This window comes from Nelusetta ayraudi, unplaced genomic scaffold (assembly GCF_046127955.1).
Source record: "Nelusetta ayraudi isolate G7.1 ecotype Tasmania unplaced genomic scaffold, CSIRO-AGI_Nayr_v1 ptg000140l, whole genome shotgun sequence".
Classification (NCBI taxonomy): Eukaryota; Metazoa; Chordata; class Actinopteri; order Tetraodontiformes; family Monacanthidae; genus Nelusetta; species Nelusetta ayraudi.
The window spans coordinates 282,931-299,910 of record NW_027466190.1 but is presented as its reverse complement, the minus strand read 5'-3'; the positions used below and the strand labels follow the sequence as shown (position 1 = coordinate 299,910).

At 43.2% G+C, this 16,980-nt stretch overlaps 2 protein-coding genes across 4 annotated transcripts; both read right to left on the bottom strand.

Moving 5' to 3' along the window:
* Window positions 1-81: 81 nt before the first annotated feature.
* On the bottom strand, window positions 82-5,579 carry LOC142879667 (triadin-like). 2 transcript variants are annotated; one of them, XM_076013051.1, is made up of 6 exons: window positions 5,286-5,579; window positions 3,375-3,602; window positions 2,337-2,387; window positions 1,294-1,419; window positions 936-962; window positions 82-198 (listed from the first exon to the last, which is right to left on the bottom strand). In XM_076013051.1, exons 1-6 carry the CDS (start codon window positions 5,302-5,304, stop codon window positions 137-139), a joined length of 513 nt encoding a protein of 170 aa, XP_075869166.1. In that variant the 5' UTR covers window positions 5,305-5,579; the 3' UTR covers window positions 82-136. The 2 variants fall into 2 exon arrangements, with proteins under 2 accessions (XP_075869166.1, XP_075869167.1); XM_076013052.1 differs by lacking the exon at window positions 2,337-2,387.
* A 4,966-nt stretch (window positions 5,580-10,545) lies between these two features.
* LOC142879672 (uncharacterized) lies at window positions 10,546-14,159 on the bottom strand. 2 transcript variants are annotated; one of them, XM_076013063.1, is made up of 7 exons: window positions 13,845-14,154; window positions 13,127-13,318; window positions 12,758-12,960; window positions 12,622-12,649; window positions 11,466-11,540; window positions 11,045-11,119; window positions 10,546-10,876 (listed from the first exon to the last, which is right to left on the bottom strand). In XM_076013063.1, the coding sequence occupies exons 1-7, from the start codon at window positions 13,858-13,860 to the stop codon at window positions 10,791-10,793; spliced, it is 675 nt and encodes a 224-aa protein (XP_075869178.1). In that variant the 5' UTR covers window positions 13,861-14,154; the 3' UTR covers window positions 10,546-10,790. The 2 variants fall into 2 exon arrangements, with proteins under 2 accessions (XP_075869178.1, XP_075869176.1); XM_076013061.1 differs by having other exon boundaries at window positions 12,622-12,960; window positions 13,845-14,159.
* Between the last annotated feature and the right edge of the window lie 2,821 nt (window positions 14,160-16,980).

The following is a 16,980-nucleotide window of genomic DNA, read 5'->3' as shown; positions in this document are numbered from 1 at the left end:
CCTCCTCCTGTACAACTTCAATCGCTGGTTGCTTAGTTTTTTTCTGCATCCCTACAACTAAAAGAAAATCAAAGCAGTCTCAGTAATGACTTTTATCTCCTATTAGAGACAATTAGACTCTCTTTTCTCAAGCACATCAGTTGTGTTGTATGTAGGCGAGGAGGTACGAACCTTTACTTCGAGACGGGAGGAATTCTCCTGGAGCCAAGAGAGAATGATGACAATCAGCAACACACCGAGGGAAACCCTCAGATTAAACTGGTTTAGACGGGGTTGTCACATGGATGCAGACTAACACACGGTCAGATTTAGTTGAGGATTAGATCATTTGAAGCCACTCGGATGGAGAGTTAGTATGAAAGCAGACAAATTAGAGACACGGTGTGAGACTTCACTGACGTTACTCCTGTTGATCAGTGACAAGGTCAGAGGTCGGGTTTGATAATGTCTTCCAAAGTTAAGGGAGTTGTTTGTAGAAGGGAAGTGGCCTTTAAATACCTTTTGCTTTCTTAATCTTCACCTTCATTTGGTTAATTTCCTGCTTTTCTTCTTCCCGCTCCTCCTCCTCCTCCTCCTCCTCCAACCACCTTAAATCTTTGACATTGTTTACGGATAAATCAGCTCAAACCGTTAGAATCATCCGGCCCCTATACAGAACCGCTCTTCTCTGCCCTGCAATTAAAGCCGAGCCACCTGAAATTGCAGTAATTGCGCTGCAGCGTAAACTGGATTTTAATCAAAGCACAAACAGCCCGATAGAGGCACATTTAAAGCAAAGTGCGCTCAGTCTGGGGGAAACACTGTGCAAAGAGCAGCTCAGCCCAGCGTGAGCACGACGGCAGCGAGCAGGTCTTTGATTTGTCTCTTCCTCTGATGGATGTGGAGCAGCAGGACCAGGCAAACAACAACATCACAGAATCTGTGCCAGTACCAACCTTTTTTCCTCACTGCGTAGAGATTTCCTGCAGATGAAAGGAGAGGGCACACAGTGACTGCACTGATTGACGCGTGTGTCACATTATTTAGGATTATGAAATTGATTTGGATGCCCTAATGTGTAAAAGCCGGGCTTCGCTGCTTTTGTGTGGTCTGTAAACACAGCAAAAGGTCAGATTTTTTGTTGTGTTGTTGTGTTGTTTTTTGTTTTGACAAGCAAATCCACTCCAAATAATCCAACCCAATCCAAACATTAAACTCAAGAAGTATATTTTTGTTTTGTTTTTTAACTATTGCTTAATTTAAGATTAATTGATTAATTCTGTGTGTGTTTTTCCGTGTGTGTCACTCGTGTACCGTCGTCCTCATCGGGGGCGACCAGACTGGCAGCGAACTTCATCACGGCGCCGACAAGGTTCATCGATCCGTCCACAACGTCGTTCACCGCCTTCACCGGGTCCGAGGCGATACTGCTCAGGCCCCCTGGTGGAGCAGAGAGACAACAACATCCAGCTGTTCAGCCTCCTTCCTGGAGCCAAGCGCCAACCACCGCGACAGGTACTGTTTTCTCAGATCTTGGGCTGAGAGCGGTGGAAGAAGTGGGAGTTAAACTGGCGGAGGGGTTGAAAGTTGAAGAAGAATCTTCCCCCTCCCAGTCTAACCACCAAGAAATAAACCGCTGTGCAGGGAAGAACCAGCAGATCCTCTTTCACCAAATTAGGCATTCCCTTTCTAATCTGCTGGCTTGGAAAAGAGCCTTGTTGGATTTTTAAAGTGTGCCATAACTTGATGAAGGAGGATCAGCTCCAGAAACACAGTTTTGACAGATCTGAGTCCCAAAGAGAGGCAATTCAGTTCAAAAGAAAAAACCACAGGTTGTGATTTAGCTGTCTTATTAGGGATTCTAGCGGTTTCTAGCGTGCTCTGAATGAGACCAGATCTGTTCAAAAGGACTAAGAGCAAAATGATCAGGACACAGAGAGGAAAACTAAATTCAGACTGTTGGATTCCTGCCAGTGCCACTCTTGCTTGTGCTCACCTGGAGTCGGCTGAACGCTGGAAAGTTCAAACCTCAAAGCAGGCGACGCGGACGTGAGAAACACGTGCATGCTGAAGAGGCATAAACGGACCTACTAACTACAGTCAAGCTAAACGATGTCATCGGAGAGCAGCCCTGCTTCCTCTCCATGCCATCCCTCCATCCATCCATCCAACAGCAGAGGAGATAAATAATAGCATCAATGGAAATAATACAGACTCTTCCACAGCCCTTTTGGAAAGATGTGGAATAAAAGTCTGTTTTACCCACGGCCTATCTAATAAGTTTATTCATGTTAGCTAGCTGGTGTTTTGGGGGAGCTTGCGATGCCACAGGGTTAGTAGCAGACAGGGTGCCTTGCCTTTACGGCCTGAATCCTTTAAAACCTTCCTGGCGACGGGTGAGGAGCGACCTGGTTGGGCGAGAAACACAGTGGCCATAAGCACAGGAGTTTAGTACAGTGAAGCGGAAACACACACACACAGGTTTCAAAAGGGGAGGAGGGGGAAGTGAGGTTGATTTGGTGTGTCCGTCGTCACGCTGGGACGATGAATCAGAGATTAGAAGTGATGGCTGATGTGGAAGAAAGACAAATACAGATGTTATTATGACGGTGTTTTGTTCGGGTTTGCCAGGGTTGTAACTCAGTCTTGCTACTGAGTCATAGCAAGAACCAAGAGACAGACAAGGTTGAGGTGAGAGTCAGGTGAGTGTTGGACATGATATTAGGATATTAATTCCGCTTTGGAAGCATCGTGTGTTTTTAAACGGCGTGGTTGAGAAAACCCATGAAAATCGATGCTTGCAACTCGATGTCGTCCAGCCGCTGCAGAGGTGAAATCATGTCGAAGGTGAAGATGGACTTTGATGAAGTGAAGGAAATATCTTTTTTATGTCTATTCATTCATTACGATGCATATTCATATAAAAAACAAAGCCAAACATGCAAAAAAAAAAACATTTATTCAAACTTTATTGTCCCAAAAGAACAAAAAAAGGAAAACAGTTCATTTTTCTCCTGTTCTACTAACACAGGCATGGGCAAACTACGGCCCGGGGGCCACATGCGGCCCATTAAGTTTTTTAATACGGCCCACCGAACTTGAAGAAATTATATTAATAGTGAGATATTTTTCTCTCCCATGAGGTGGCTCACTGAACACTCCATCCATCTCCATCAAATTTTAGAACCTACTGTGGCCGACCAGTCAAAATGTTATCCCACCCCAGTACTAACACAATATTAGGAGGGAGGGAGGATCATTTTCTAATGATAAAATGCTGCATCCTCAATTAAAACACCCTAAATACCTCCTGAAAGAACACCTGAATTGCACTACATTCGTGGGACACACCCCTGCTGCACACCAGGCTGCAGCTGACCGCTGCCCCCGCTTACCTGAGACGGTCTTGTAGTCGACCAGGTCCAACATGATGACAAACACGCACGACCAGGTGATGATGAGAGCCAGGACCAGGATCCAGGCCAGCGGGGAGCTGAAGGTGGAGTGCAGGTTATCAGAGAACGTCTTCTGGGGCCCCCTGGAGGCCGCCGCCGCGGCCGCCGCCGCTGCCACCGCCTCGCTGCTCCGGCTGTCGATGACCATGGTGGTGGTCGACGACCGAACTGGAGGCCAGAGAGACGGCGAGATCAGACGCAGTGTTTGTGGTTGTGTAGCGAGAGGTAGCGAGAGGTTTGGTTTTTCCCACCATTTAACTTCACAACTTAACGTTCTGTTTCGTTTCTGGGTTTGTTTTTCTCCCACTCAAAGTTGTTCATGTCACACTGGAAGCTCAGGACACCTGTTGGCTTCCCTCAGCCGCCTGCCGGCTCTGACTGGAGGGTACACTGTTACTGCTGACTCAAACAGCTTAGCGGAGCTCTCAGCACGCACACACACACACACACACACACACACACACACACACACACACACACACCTATATTTCCGTCCAACCTCATTACCACAAAGCCCTACATACCCAACAGACTGTTGACCACCTATTGGCTACTGCTGGAGGGAGCTCAGGGACAATGTGATGTGAGATGATACAGTACAGTATGACAGGGTACCACCTTCACACTCTCTCTGGGTATCCAGGACATCAGCAGGAGGGCAGTGCCCCTCCCAGTCAGTAGGGGGCGGTAGTGAGAACACTCCTTTAGTCGGTGATCAGATATTTCCTCATGCGGTGTGTCGACAGCATTCAGTCTGTCTGCATTGTTTTAGCAGGTCAGGTTGGACCTCAGAGCTTTGAAACTAGTGGAGCACAAGAACACGTCTGTCAAAGAACAACAACTAACAACAATAACCCTCTCCTGGCAGCTACTGACAGCTAAGTGGCAGTTCTAAGGCAGTAGACAGGTCTGAACTCATTACTGCTCTTCAACACACCTGCAGCAGGTATGGAACGATCGAAACAAAGAAACATAAGAGTGTCATCGGTATTTGTTAACATGGAGACACATCTAAAACAAGAGCAGGCCTCTGGTTTAGCACTCGGTTGCGACTCCAAACACTGAAGCTGCGAATATTGAACTCTTCTTATTATTTGTGTATTTTATTTCACCTTTATTTAGACAGGAGTAATCCCATTGACGTTAATCTCAATGGAGGGAACCACAGATTTTGGATTTGAATCCCCACAAGCAGATAGAAAGCTGTCTGCTGTGGCGGCGGCTGCTGCTGCAATAGCAGCCTGATGCCTGAATGACAAAATCTCACACAAATCCTGGATGCATGACAGTCCCAGAAAAGGCTCCAGGAATTCTTTCATTCTCCGAATCCTGACAGCAAGCCAATAAAACCTGAACCTAAATCCTGTGGGCAGGGACTGAAAAAGGTTCAATCCCTTTAACATTTCATGATGACTTAACCGAGGAAACTGGCTACAGTGGAATATGCATCAATGTAAACTGAGACACAACTGCCATTCAGACAGAAACACACACACACACACACCAAAATGTTGCCTCCCAGCACAGGAAAGCTGTGGCAGTGCTATCAGTTTGGCCCTTGGTTCAACACACAGCGGAGACATCGGCTGACACGCTGCTGCTACTGCTGCTGCTACTACTGCTGCTGCTGCTACTGCTGCTGCTGCAGCCGCATCACAAATAGCTGCTACATGATAGCGCCATATTTTTAGACACATCTGATCTGTAAATTCCCTCCAAACAACACAACATCGGAGCAGCGGCGTGCAAAACAAAACACTCACAAAGTCGCGCAAAAAAATTTAAAATAGGTTGAAATTCTGAAATTCCAAATGTGATTTTTTTTTTTTTTCCTTTTTTTCTTTCATTTACCTTCAATCGTTTCAGTCATAGTCTCAAAAAGGCAACCTTTGCTCCGGCAGTAAATCCTCTCTCCAGGTTGTTGCCATGAAAGCGCGACACTTGTCCAGCTGCAGCTGTGGTCGACCCTCAGCTCCTGCCGGCTTTAATCCCGGGGTTTTATTCCAGAGCTGCAGCCGTCCTCTGGTAACACAACACCTGGTCCTCTTGCCTTTCTTCTTTTTACTTCCAAGCTGTCAAACTCTTGCAGTTCTCCTCTCTGAAAACCCACAAACTGTTTTCCCAGGGCTTCAGATGGGTGCTGTGTCCGGGGTGCTGCTGGGTGGCTTTGATAGACAGACGGACAGACGGCGAGCTGAGGTGAGGTGGCCACTGCCTTCACCCTCTGTCAGGTTGGGGCTCTGGGTTGCACTCTGACAGATTTAGATTGACGGCGTGGAGTGGCGGAGGAAGGGAGGGAAGCCGCACTTGAAGGTAACTTCAACCCCCAAACCACCGGTGTTGCTGGAGAGCCGTTCAAGTTAAACCAAGAGGAAATCCACAACACATTTGAAAAAAAAAAAACACATGCTGATGTTTTATTTCAGAAATACGTTTTGGCACAACTGCGTTAAACTCTTGAGTGTAATTAGGGGCCGTTGCATTCATGTCGTGTTTCCGAGCCCCACGCAGGCCTGGAGTTATTCTTAGAGCCGCCGGCTGCTGCTGCTGCTGCTGCTGCCATTCTGCTTCGCCTTTTTAGGCCAGAGGCGTGACCTTAGCGCCGCCCGCCACCCTCCGTCTGGGAACCAGAGCCTCCTCCTCCTCCTCCTCCTCCTCCTCCTCCACCTCACCCTCGTCACCCGCCAGCCCCCCACCCACAGTCACAGCTCCACACTGTGATGTCATCAGGCACAGGAAGGGAGAGACATGCAGGAGCTGAAACCTCCTGGTCAAGTATTTGGTCCAGTTTTTTTAAATTCTATTTATCATTATTATTATTATTACTTTAACTGTTGTTATTTGTGCAACGCTATTTGTTGCGACGGCGTTGCAGCTTTGTGTGGGCAATGCCCCTGGGGTTGCCTGCAACCTGATTGGTCGGCAACCTGCGCATCTGTGAAAAGCTCAGAGGCAATCAGAGGGCCGGCAGCTGGACCTCTGGGCTGCCCTCTGTCTCCTTGTTCCATTGTCTTCTGAGTAAGTAGCTGCGTTTCCATCACCGTTTTTTCAAAAAAATAAAAGCGATATTTCCAAAATTTCGACAAAGTACAATAGCTATTTGCAGGTCTTTCCATTGGTGTGAAGGGCATGAGCCGTAATTCTCGTAAAATCCCGTCCCGCTAAGATGGCAAAGTTTATTTTGTTTTCACAGCACAGACTATTAGGGACAATAAAAAAAAGTAGTGATGCATTTTTTTTGATGCAGTTTATTTGTATGTTTTCTACAGACAATTGACACTAACGAGCAATGTCAATCAAAACAAAGCAACAGAAACATCATTGGCTCGCTTATATACATACTTCATACTGTCATGTGTAAGCAAATAAGAAAATGTGTATACATATATATATATATATATATACATATATAACCAGGATGCATTTTTGTCTTCAGTCAACACCTTGTTCTCTGGTGACACTCTGTCCTGCTACTGACAGTGAAACAGTTGCTGTGGGTGTAACACAGCACAAACAAGAAGCTCCAGTACAGAAATGAAGTACAGCAGCAGTGTGGCCACAACATCTGACACCTAGAAATAAACGCAAACAACTTACCAAACCGACAAGAACACATTCTCCAGCCCAACTCCAACCTTCTTGCTGCACTGATGAATCAAATAACATCTGGCAGTGGAGCTCATTTCCATCTACTTGACTGACTAAATAAGAATTTTTGAATTTCTTGACTTATAATGACGTCATTCTTGCTTGTGTTTTTTCTGAGACGCCAAGACGCTTGCGAGTATGATCACGACGACAATTCCAAAAATTACAACAGCAATAATGCCTAGAAGAGAGGAGAGAGATCATAATTATCATTATTATTTTCATTATGAGCACAAGAGTAAAGCGTGAAGGTAGGATTCTGTTTATTAAGTGACGCTTTGAATTTTGAAGTGAACACTCAGACTTACAACGTTTAGCTGCATCCCAGTAAGTTGTCTGCAAGGAAACAGAAAAAACTATCAATACCAAAACAGCATCAGGCTCCTTGCTTTTTTCGCAGTGACACCATATGAGGAAAACGAGTGACTTCCTGGTTGTTACCTGTGGAGACGGGATTGCAAGAGACTTGCAGATTTGGTCAAATGCGATGTGGTTGCGGTTACAGTTGAGCAGCTCATGCTCATAGAAGACACAGTCCACCGTGAGGAGCACGTTGGGATCTTGCACCTGTCGTCTGCTCTCAGCAAGGGCCGCATCAGGATTGAAGGTATGGTGCATAACCACCAGCACTTTTGCTTTGTTGGCTGTGAACACGCAAAAGAGACGACCACACAAGGGAAAAGACAGGAAGTTTGTTTCACGGAGCCACTGAAACAGAATCTGCAAAAGTTTAACGTCAAATCTCAATATCTGGCTGAAAAAGTAATGAACTCTGCTGCTCATCATCTGTTAGAACCTCCCTGTCATTGTAAACACTGTGCATTTTCAACTGTAAATCTGATATCTTGACTTCTGTGTCAGTCAGGCTGACGCAATAAATAGAATGTCTTATAAATTAATGGATCTATGTCACGTCCGGCTGAAGAAGCCCACATAGGAAAGGAGCCACGACTCCACCTATTATTTCAATTCCTGAACCATCCTGCTGGGCTTTCAGTTTAAATTTAAAAAAAAAAAAAAAAGATAGTTTAAACTTCATGTCAGAAGGCACGTAGAGCTGACTCGTTTATCAGCTTCTAAAAAAAAAAGGAAATCCAAAGTCTTAAAGGTTATATTTTACAGTTGGGCGTGTCTGTGGCTCTGAACAAACCAAGTTTGCACAGTCACATTCTTCTGCACTGCACACTCAGGAGCGACTAATATTTTAAATCAAGCCAGAGGGGGGCGCTGGCGCGTACGTACGGTCCAGGCCATGCAGGGCCTCTCCGATGTCCGTTCCAACTCTTGACACGACGGGACAGAAGACGAGGATGAAGTCACTCGCATCCGGTGACTGCACCTCAACATAGCCCATCTTCGTCATGTGCGACACGAATGAAGTGTGAGTGTTGTTGGTATTTCCGACCACCGCCAAAAAGAAATTCTTCCCAGCCACTAAGAACACAGGGGGGGGGGGGGGGAAATATGTAAACCATCTTTTCGTGTGTGTGTGTGTGTGTGTGTGTGTGTGTGTGTGTGTGTGTGTGTGTGTGTGTGTGTGTGTCTATCTAATCACCGCGTATGTAACTGTGGCGAGAAACTTGGTGGGTTACACGTGAAGCTCAAACAGAAACTGAAATTTCAAAATAAATGTTTCTTTAAACTCTTTAGCTGCGCTAAGAGGTCACCAAGTCGCTCAGAAAGACCCACGTTCTGATCTCGCGGTCACTTCCTGTAACCGCTGGCGTCGCAGAAGAAGACAATAAAATACGGCCGCAGCGAATAGAATTGAATAGAATGGAATTCAAAATGACGGGCCCGTATACGTCGCCGAGCGCCAACAATCAAAGGAGTGTTCTCACCAAATCGCCCCTCCATGGTTCTGCAGAAGAAGCAAAATGGACAACGAGAAACAAAAAGTCAGTCGCTGCTGAAATCATGCGAAAGTGCGCAGTTGCAAATGCGCCACGACAGTCTCTTAATTTCGTTTCGTTTCGTATTGTTGTTGGGTTTGTTTTTTTTTTTGTTTTGTTTTTTCAGTCCAGGATGTTGCTGCGGCTTCAGTTGACCGCAAACCTGGGGAGGAAAAAAACAAAACAAAAAAAAACTTGTCTGCCTACAAACCGTGACGGTGTGTTCAGCAGCGCAGACGCAGATAAATGAAGACACGCTTTACTTACGCGATAGACTGGTAGTCACCTTGTGGCACCGATGACATAGCGAACGATTGAATGGGATCGTTTTCGAGGAGTTTAAGTTTCACTTTTGCTTTTAAAAACCGGATGCAGCCGGATAACTGACCAAAGCTGCAGATAAACCTCCGCCAAGTTGGACACACGGAGGTCGTTTTGTGTGGGTTTGTGACTCTAGTGTGGGCTGTCAGGTGTCGTTTTTTTGTTTTTGTTTTTGTTTTTTTGTGGTTTTTTGTTGTTTGCACTTCTGTTTTCCTTTATAGGATCGCTTAACGCTTTCCAATTTTGACCCTTCTCCGCCACCAAAGTGCCAAACATGCTATAACTAATTTAACCCAAATTCTTTATGCGAGGCAACTTTAGCCGAGAGGCAAAGTGTTATTGTGTCAAGTCTGATAATGTGACCTACTGACCAAAAGTAAATGCTGTCATTTTAGTTGTTCTATTGGTATGAGATTTTAGATGGGACTTTGGATTTTAATGTTGTATATTTAATCCTTTATGCATTTTCTTATTCACAAGCAAAATATTTCTTGGTCATCCCCGAACTTTATACATATTTGTTTTTCGCTATAATTGTCTTAGAAGTTCTTCACAATTTGTTTAAAAAACATAAAAACAAATGTATACTTATGATGGTACCATGTACACCAAATATTCTTTCTTGATGTCCTAATTGGTTTGTTTCGTTTCTTCTCCTTCTTTTTAGTCTTGCTGTGCTCTTCTGTTTTGCCTTAAATTGTTTGCCAATATGGGAGGAGGCTGACTTGTCTTTCGTGTTATTTCAGTAATCTACTCACCTTGCTGGGTGTTCGGTAAGTGCTCACTTTTGTCCTAATTTAAAGAGTCAGGGCAGAAGGGAGTGACCTAAATACCAATACTATCTGGAACAACCAGGACTGGAGCGATAAAAAAGGAAGAGGGTCAAACGTGAATTGAGATCAATGAGGTAAAAAGATAAGCCTAGCTGTTCTCTGCTTCAGTTAGAGCATTTCAGTTACCAGAAGGAAACAACAGAGTGTTATTTCTCACATAAATATTGCACACATCAGCTATGAAAGAAAGGATAATAATACAAACCTTCTTCCCGCCAGTCCCTCGCAACTGTATGTTTTCACATTGTTAACAGCATAGGCATTTATTCCTTCATTTTCAAAGGTTTTTATTTTCAGATAACATACGAATCAGAATCAGAACAGCCTTTATTGTCACTGTAGCAGAAGATACAATGAAATTGCGTGGCAAGAGGTTACAACATACACAGTGAGTACAAGCGGCCAACTGGACTTACGCAAACAGGAGACACAGCAGCAGTAGCCAACAAGAGCCCTGGTCTGCTTTTCCATCTCAAAACTTTACTTCAAATGTCGGAAATAAAAACAAAAGAAAATTCATATAGTGGCGATGTTAATCCCAGCGGCACGATGTAGCAATCGCTGTAGTGCAAAGACGCTCTGAACATCCTTGTCGATGAAGTTGATTTCAAACTGATGACATGACCTCTCTTTTATTTTCAGGTGTTTTTGTGACGATGCACTCAACGACTGTACAGAACACCAGGGAGGGTTATCACAGCTCCAGAAAACACAACAGCAATGGCGAGCACTGAATTGTTGTTGATGCCTAGAAAAGCGGAAGAAAAGAGTAAGTAATCATCCAAACTACAGCTAATTTGCTTGCATTGTTGTTTTCATAAATGTATCCGTCCGGTCGTGGGTTAAAATGATTACACACTACTTGTGTGACGTGTTTTGTTTTTCAAGGACTTATTGTGACGATAAACTCACTGACCGAACTGAGTCTTGCAGAGAAATAAAATCACAGCTCCGGCAAACGCAACAGCAATGGCTATCCACAAACTGGTACCTGGAATAGAGGTGACAAAAAAGCAGGGAATTATCTTCATTCATTTAGTTTAATTGTCAAAGCTCTTAATATTATTATTAATATTATTATTATTATTAGTCATTGTCTGTTTTAAAGAGTTATATATTCTAAAAATTTGCTTTAATGCATTTTCCCGCAGAATGTCGCCATATAAACTAATTTGTTCAAAATTGTCTGGCTTTAAGGTATAAATAGAAGAACAATAGTGACAGTCATCATTGAGGCAACGATATCTCCAAAGCTCATGCCATTATTTGACGATTACACACTGACTACAAGACCCTTTTCTTTTTCATGGACTTATTGTGATGATACGCTCACTGACCGTACAGACTCCAGCAGAAAATCACAGCTGTGGCAAATAAAACAGCAATGACTATCCATACATTGTTCTTTAAACCTAGAATAGAGGAGAGGATAAAAAGAGGTCACTCATCAACACTGCAGTTTATTTCCTCGCATTGTAGATGATGAATGCTGTTTTATTTTCATAGCTTCGGCCATGATCCACGTTACTGGAACTTTTTTTGGTTGTCTCTTTCTAGTGGATAATTTACTGTACGTGTTTAAACAGTTTTCCCCGCAGAGTGGAGCCAAATAAACACATACATTTCATTTTTGCCTTTTTTTTTATTTGTAATTGAAACACATTTTTTGATATACATTGGTTTAGAGATCTCTGATTCCAGCAACGCCTGTATGCTACTGGTGAGTTACATAACCCACAACAGGATCTTTGTAATTAATTAATTAAATAATAACATAATAGAAACAGTGTTTACGTGCAGATTATGGCACACAAACTAAATGGTGACGTTTTTTTGTCCTCCGCGGGGATTTATTGGGGCTCATCGATCCATTTGTCAACTCTCGATTGAGGGTGGGACTGTGACAATGATCACCATGTTCATTAATATACTCAAACATCTGCAAATGATGGGCCTTATAAAATCCCATGCATCTAAAGTAGAGGGGAGGAAAAAACAAGTAATCATCAATCATTAATCATCATTAATTGATTTGTTTTACAGTCTAGACTGTGCATAACTTCATAGTTTGTAATCATCTGTCTGTTATACGCTTGGAAAACAAAAACTAGATGACAAAACATTTTTAAAATTTGAAATTGCAGGAATGATTTTAACAGTGTATTTCTGTGACCAGTCAGCGAAAGTGGCTGTAAAGTCTTTGTTCTTAGCATGACGAAACGCGATAATATAACAAATCCAAGTGTCCAAATCATTTGCACTTTTTTCAAGACGTAATGCAAAACTGGAAAGCAGTTTGGCTCAACTTTTCAGGAATTCTATCTGTCAGGGAAAACATTACATTACTTTTAGTGTCATTTGGTTAGAATGCAACAATATCTTAAACAGACTATTAAACAGATTATCATTACTTCGATGAGAGTAAAGAGTGAGGGTTGGATTTGAAAAAGGGACGCTTTGAATTTTGAAGTTCAGGATAACACTCATACTTACAATTTGTCAAGCGTTCCAACGAAGATGACTGGAAAGACAACAGAAAAATTATTAATACCAAGACAGCATCAGGCTCCTTGCTTTTCTTCTCACGGTGACGCCATATGAGGAAAACGAGTGACTTCCTGGTTGTTACCGGTGGAGACGGGATCCCAAGAAAACTGCAGATTTGGCCCCATGCGGTGTTGTTGCGTTCACAGCTGAGGAGCTCACTCTGATAGAAGAGACAGTCCACCGTGAGGAGCACGTTGGGATCTTTCACCTGACGTCTGCTCTCAGCAAGGGCCACATTAGGATTGAAGGTATGGTGCATCACAACCAGCACTTTTGCTTTGTTGGCTGTGAACACGCAAAAGAGACGACCACACAAGAGAAAAGACGGGAAGTTGTTTCACAGAGCCACTGAAACAGAGTGTAATGTCAAATGTTAATATCATAACCTCTGGCTAAAGAAAGTATTTAACTCTGCTGCTTGTCATCTGTCATTGGGCTAATGTGTACGTACGGTCCAGGTTCTGCAGGGCCTCGCCGATGTCCGTTCCAACTCTTGACACAACGGGGCAGAAGACAAGGATGAAGTCACTGTCTTGTGGAGAGCGCACCTCAACATAATTATAACTTTGAATTTGTGACACAAAGGCCGCGTGAGTGCCATTGGTGTTTCCTGCCACCTCCACAAAGAACTTCCCCCGGGGCACTGGGAAAATTGGAGGGGAAATATTTTAGTGATTATCCATCACAGGTCAACGCAACAGTGATATATATTTTTCAGTCTATAGAGGTGTTAGTGTCAGAGTGAGCAGTCTTGGTATCTAATCACTTTGTAAATATATGATTTTAGAAACTCCTGGGGCCTTTAAAAAAAAAAAAAAAAAAGTCTAAGTAGAAGAAGACTTAGCGGGTTGGAGTACCCCCTAACGGCGAAGGTCTGTAACTACAAGGTAGAGCTTCAAATGTAATTTTCTTTATTAAACGTATAGTCGCTAAACGGAAGCTGTGACATGACCCAAATTGCATCCGGTCCGGATTTGGTTATTAATGTGAAAAACCTGCACTGTGCTCGTTTCTAAAAGGCCACGTCGTCGCTAAAGGAGAAGCAACGTCATAAACTCGCTCGAACTTCCTGTCACGCGCTGCCTCCTTGTCTCCCACCGCCCCCTTAGGTGCACACGTTTGAACGGCAACTATTGGAATTGGTACCGAGGGAGGCGAGTTTTGCTCACCGATTCGTCCGACCATGACGCTGCTGTTCACGGGTCGACTGCGACACTCGTCCAGGTGCACTGCTTGGGGCAACTGCCAGTGGCACTTTGGCGTAGAAGAGTCTCGCGGGCGGCGTCGAAACAAGGTTCCGCGTACCTGTTAATTAGGAGACCAGACCGAAGTCGATCCGTCGCGTCCTCTCTCTGGTGCAACCGAGACAGAATTGACTTCGCATTTGGCTTTGCCAGGGAGGCCCGTCCTTAGGTTTCTCTTTCGCTTTTAAGTCGGGGTGCAGCCGGTTATCTTTACGTCATCATCAGCACGTCGCCATTTGAAAGAGTTTCAAAGTCCCATGCAAGAAAAGCTTGCCAATAACAGTAATAATTTGATATGAATTAATGATGATGACAGGAACGTGTTCCGTTGTGGCTGCAAATCCGTGGCAATCACAATATTATCGTCATAATCGTTGCCTTTAAAAGCACATTTGAAAACATCTCTGTGGCACTTTATGGTACTACATTAAGAATACATCATTATTAAGAAATAGTGCTCAAAGAACTGCACACACACACACACACCAGAATGTTCTTTATTCAGATAATATTACTTGCAGTAATATTGTTCCATGCTTTTGGATAATTCCGTGGCAGCTGTCAGCTGTCAGTCTTTTGAAAAGGAAATGTTGTTTTCATGTTAACCCTATTGCCATTGTTATGACTACCGCAAGTGGAATCAAAATTAAAAAGACCATTAAAAAAATCACTGCCAACTGGAGGACGATGAACCTGGAAGACCAGGAGGGGAAACAACAGAAAATTAGTGATGTGGCAGAACCAAAAATAATTTCACCACAAATGATTTTGGTGCTTTTACTCACCATCAATAGGGAATGAAAAGGAGAAGACAAAAAAAAAGGGATTTCAAATGTTAAACAGCAATCAAACTGTGTCGTTCAGCACAAGCGTACAATCGTGTAAGCAAACCACACTCACCTTTCTGTTTTGGTTTTTGTAGGATGCTTGGATCAATATGATGACCGCCTTCACTGCAACGTTATTAGGCTGGCATCTTTTGAATTTTCCCTGGTAGTGCAGTATGTCAAGGGTCAAGTACACATTGGGGCTGGTCACGTGTGTTTGGTTTCTAGGGACAGACTCCGACTGGTGATGCATCACCAGCAGGATTGTGGGTTTACCAACTGTAAGCGAAGGAGAGACACAGCTATGTTTAGTTAGTGAAGAAAAAGGTTGAGCCACATGGAATGTTTCCTGACGCAGAAACAACTTCTCTTTTCAAACAAATGCCAACATCAGAATGCAAAAATAATGGGGATATTTCAACAATTGTAACAATTGATTGGTACCAACAACAAATTTCCCACCTGGAAAGTTCACGAGGGTCTGTTCAATTTCTCTTGCAGGTTCCGAGAAGACAGGACAGAAAATTAGGACATAGTCACTCTCTGCAGGAGTGAACACTTGTGATTGTCGTGAGCGGTTGAGATAGAAGAGGAACTCTTGGTGCGATCCACCTGTGTCTCCCGCCAGGTGGACATAGTACTTTTTCCACTGCCCTACGGCCACAGGGAACAGTAATTAGTCGTTAGTGAACTGTTAAACATCAGCACCAGGTAGAGTTGCTGCCTTGGTCCACAAAACATGAGGCAGATGCTCTCTACTGTACAACACTGTGCTTTCTAAAATACACACTAACAGAAATTCTATGGGCGGAGCTGACTCCTAAGCCACACCCACTGGGAGCAGCATCATGCCCACTTTAAATTAGTGATGGGATTTCTCGTCACTTCTGTCATTGTTCATTCATTAATGTGTAAAATATGGCACAGGACACACTAAATAAAATACATTTTCTCACCATCTGGGGGTACTTTGTCTCTGTGGAGTAGAAGGAACAGATACAGAACAAATAGTTAAATTCATCCTCAAGACAAATAAATGAATCTGTTCAAACTGTAAATGATCCTGTTCTGCAAGGCGTGGTCAGAGCCCTTTGACTGAGCACTTGCTCCAGTGTGAAGGAGCTTTAAATCTCAGGAACAACAAACAAACACATTGTGTAATGCAAATATATAGCACTTACACACATTAACTATCTGAAACTTTGAACTGAATTATATTTTAATTAGGATTTTACTGGGAATTTTACGTTTTACTCACTCATCACTTACCGTATTACCTCACACTTTAAAAATATATTCAAATTATTTTTCAGTCATATTTTTCCCAGGTCCACTGAAGTAACTTGGGATTTAATACTGTAAACGTGAAGGTACTGTGCCCAGTAAAGTTGGACTATGTTCCAGTAGAGCATTACGGTCCAGCAACGTATTCATTCTGATTCTGAACACCATTGCTCTATTGTAAAAAAAATAATAATAATAAATAAATACATAAAAACTAACAATTTAAAAAAAAAAATCATCACATCGTTGTGATGCCAATATATAGCACTCTCTCACACAAGAACCTATCTGAAACTTTAAACTGGACCATATTTAAATCAGGATTGTGTAAATCAGGGGGTACGTCTTACTCATTTTTACCAGCGATTAACGCAAACAGTGAACGTCTACTCACTGAGCGACCTGATGACTTCGCAGCAATGGATTGTTCATCTTGCAGCTGAGAGTTGAAATCGACAACAGTTATGTTGTTTTTTTTCCCGGACGTTCCAACCCCTCTGACCGGAAGCCCTTGCCTGTTGACAGCTGTTGCCTTCACGGACTGCTTTTATGGTGTCCAGCTCAGCACTTCCTTTTCTAAGTTATGCCTTAAGCTTAACACAGGAGAGAAAAAAAAAAACTTTTGACTGCCTTTCGCACATCTGCTTTGATTTTCTTTTTGTTGTACATAGATTGATTTGAGTGTTTTTGTAACTATAGTTTATTTTTGTACTGTTTTTTTTAAGCACTTCAACAGTGTAGTTTCCCAACTTGGGATCAATACAGTACTTTTTATCTATCTATCTATCTATCTATCTATCTATCTATCTATCTATCTATCTATCTGTCTGTCTAAACACTTTGTGACAGGAGCTCCAACACATTTTCCTTTGGGGGAGGGGGGCGTAATTTGAAGGATTCTATTATTTCCGACGGTACATGAATCCACCGGCCGCAGACGCAGCACTTTC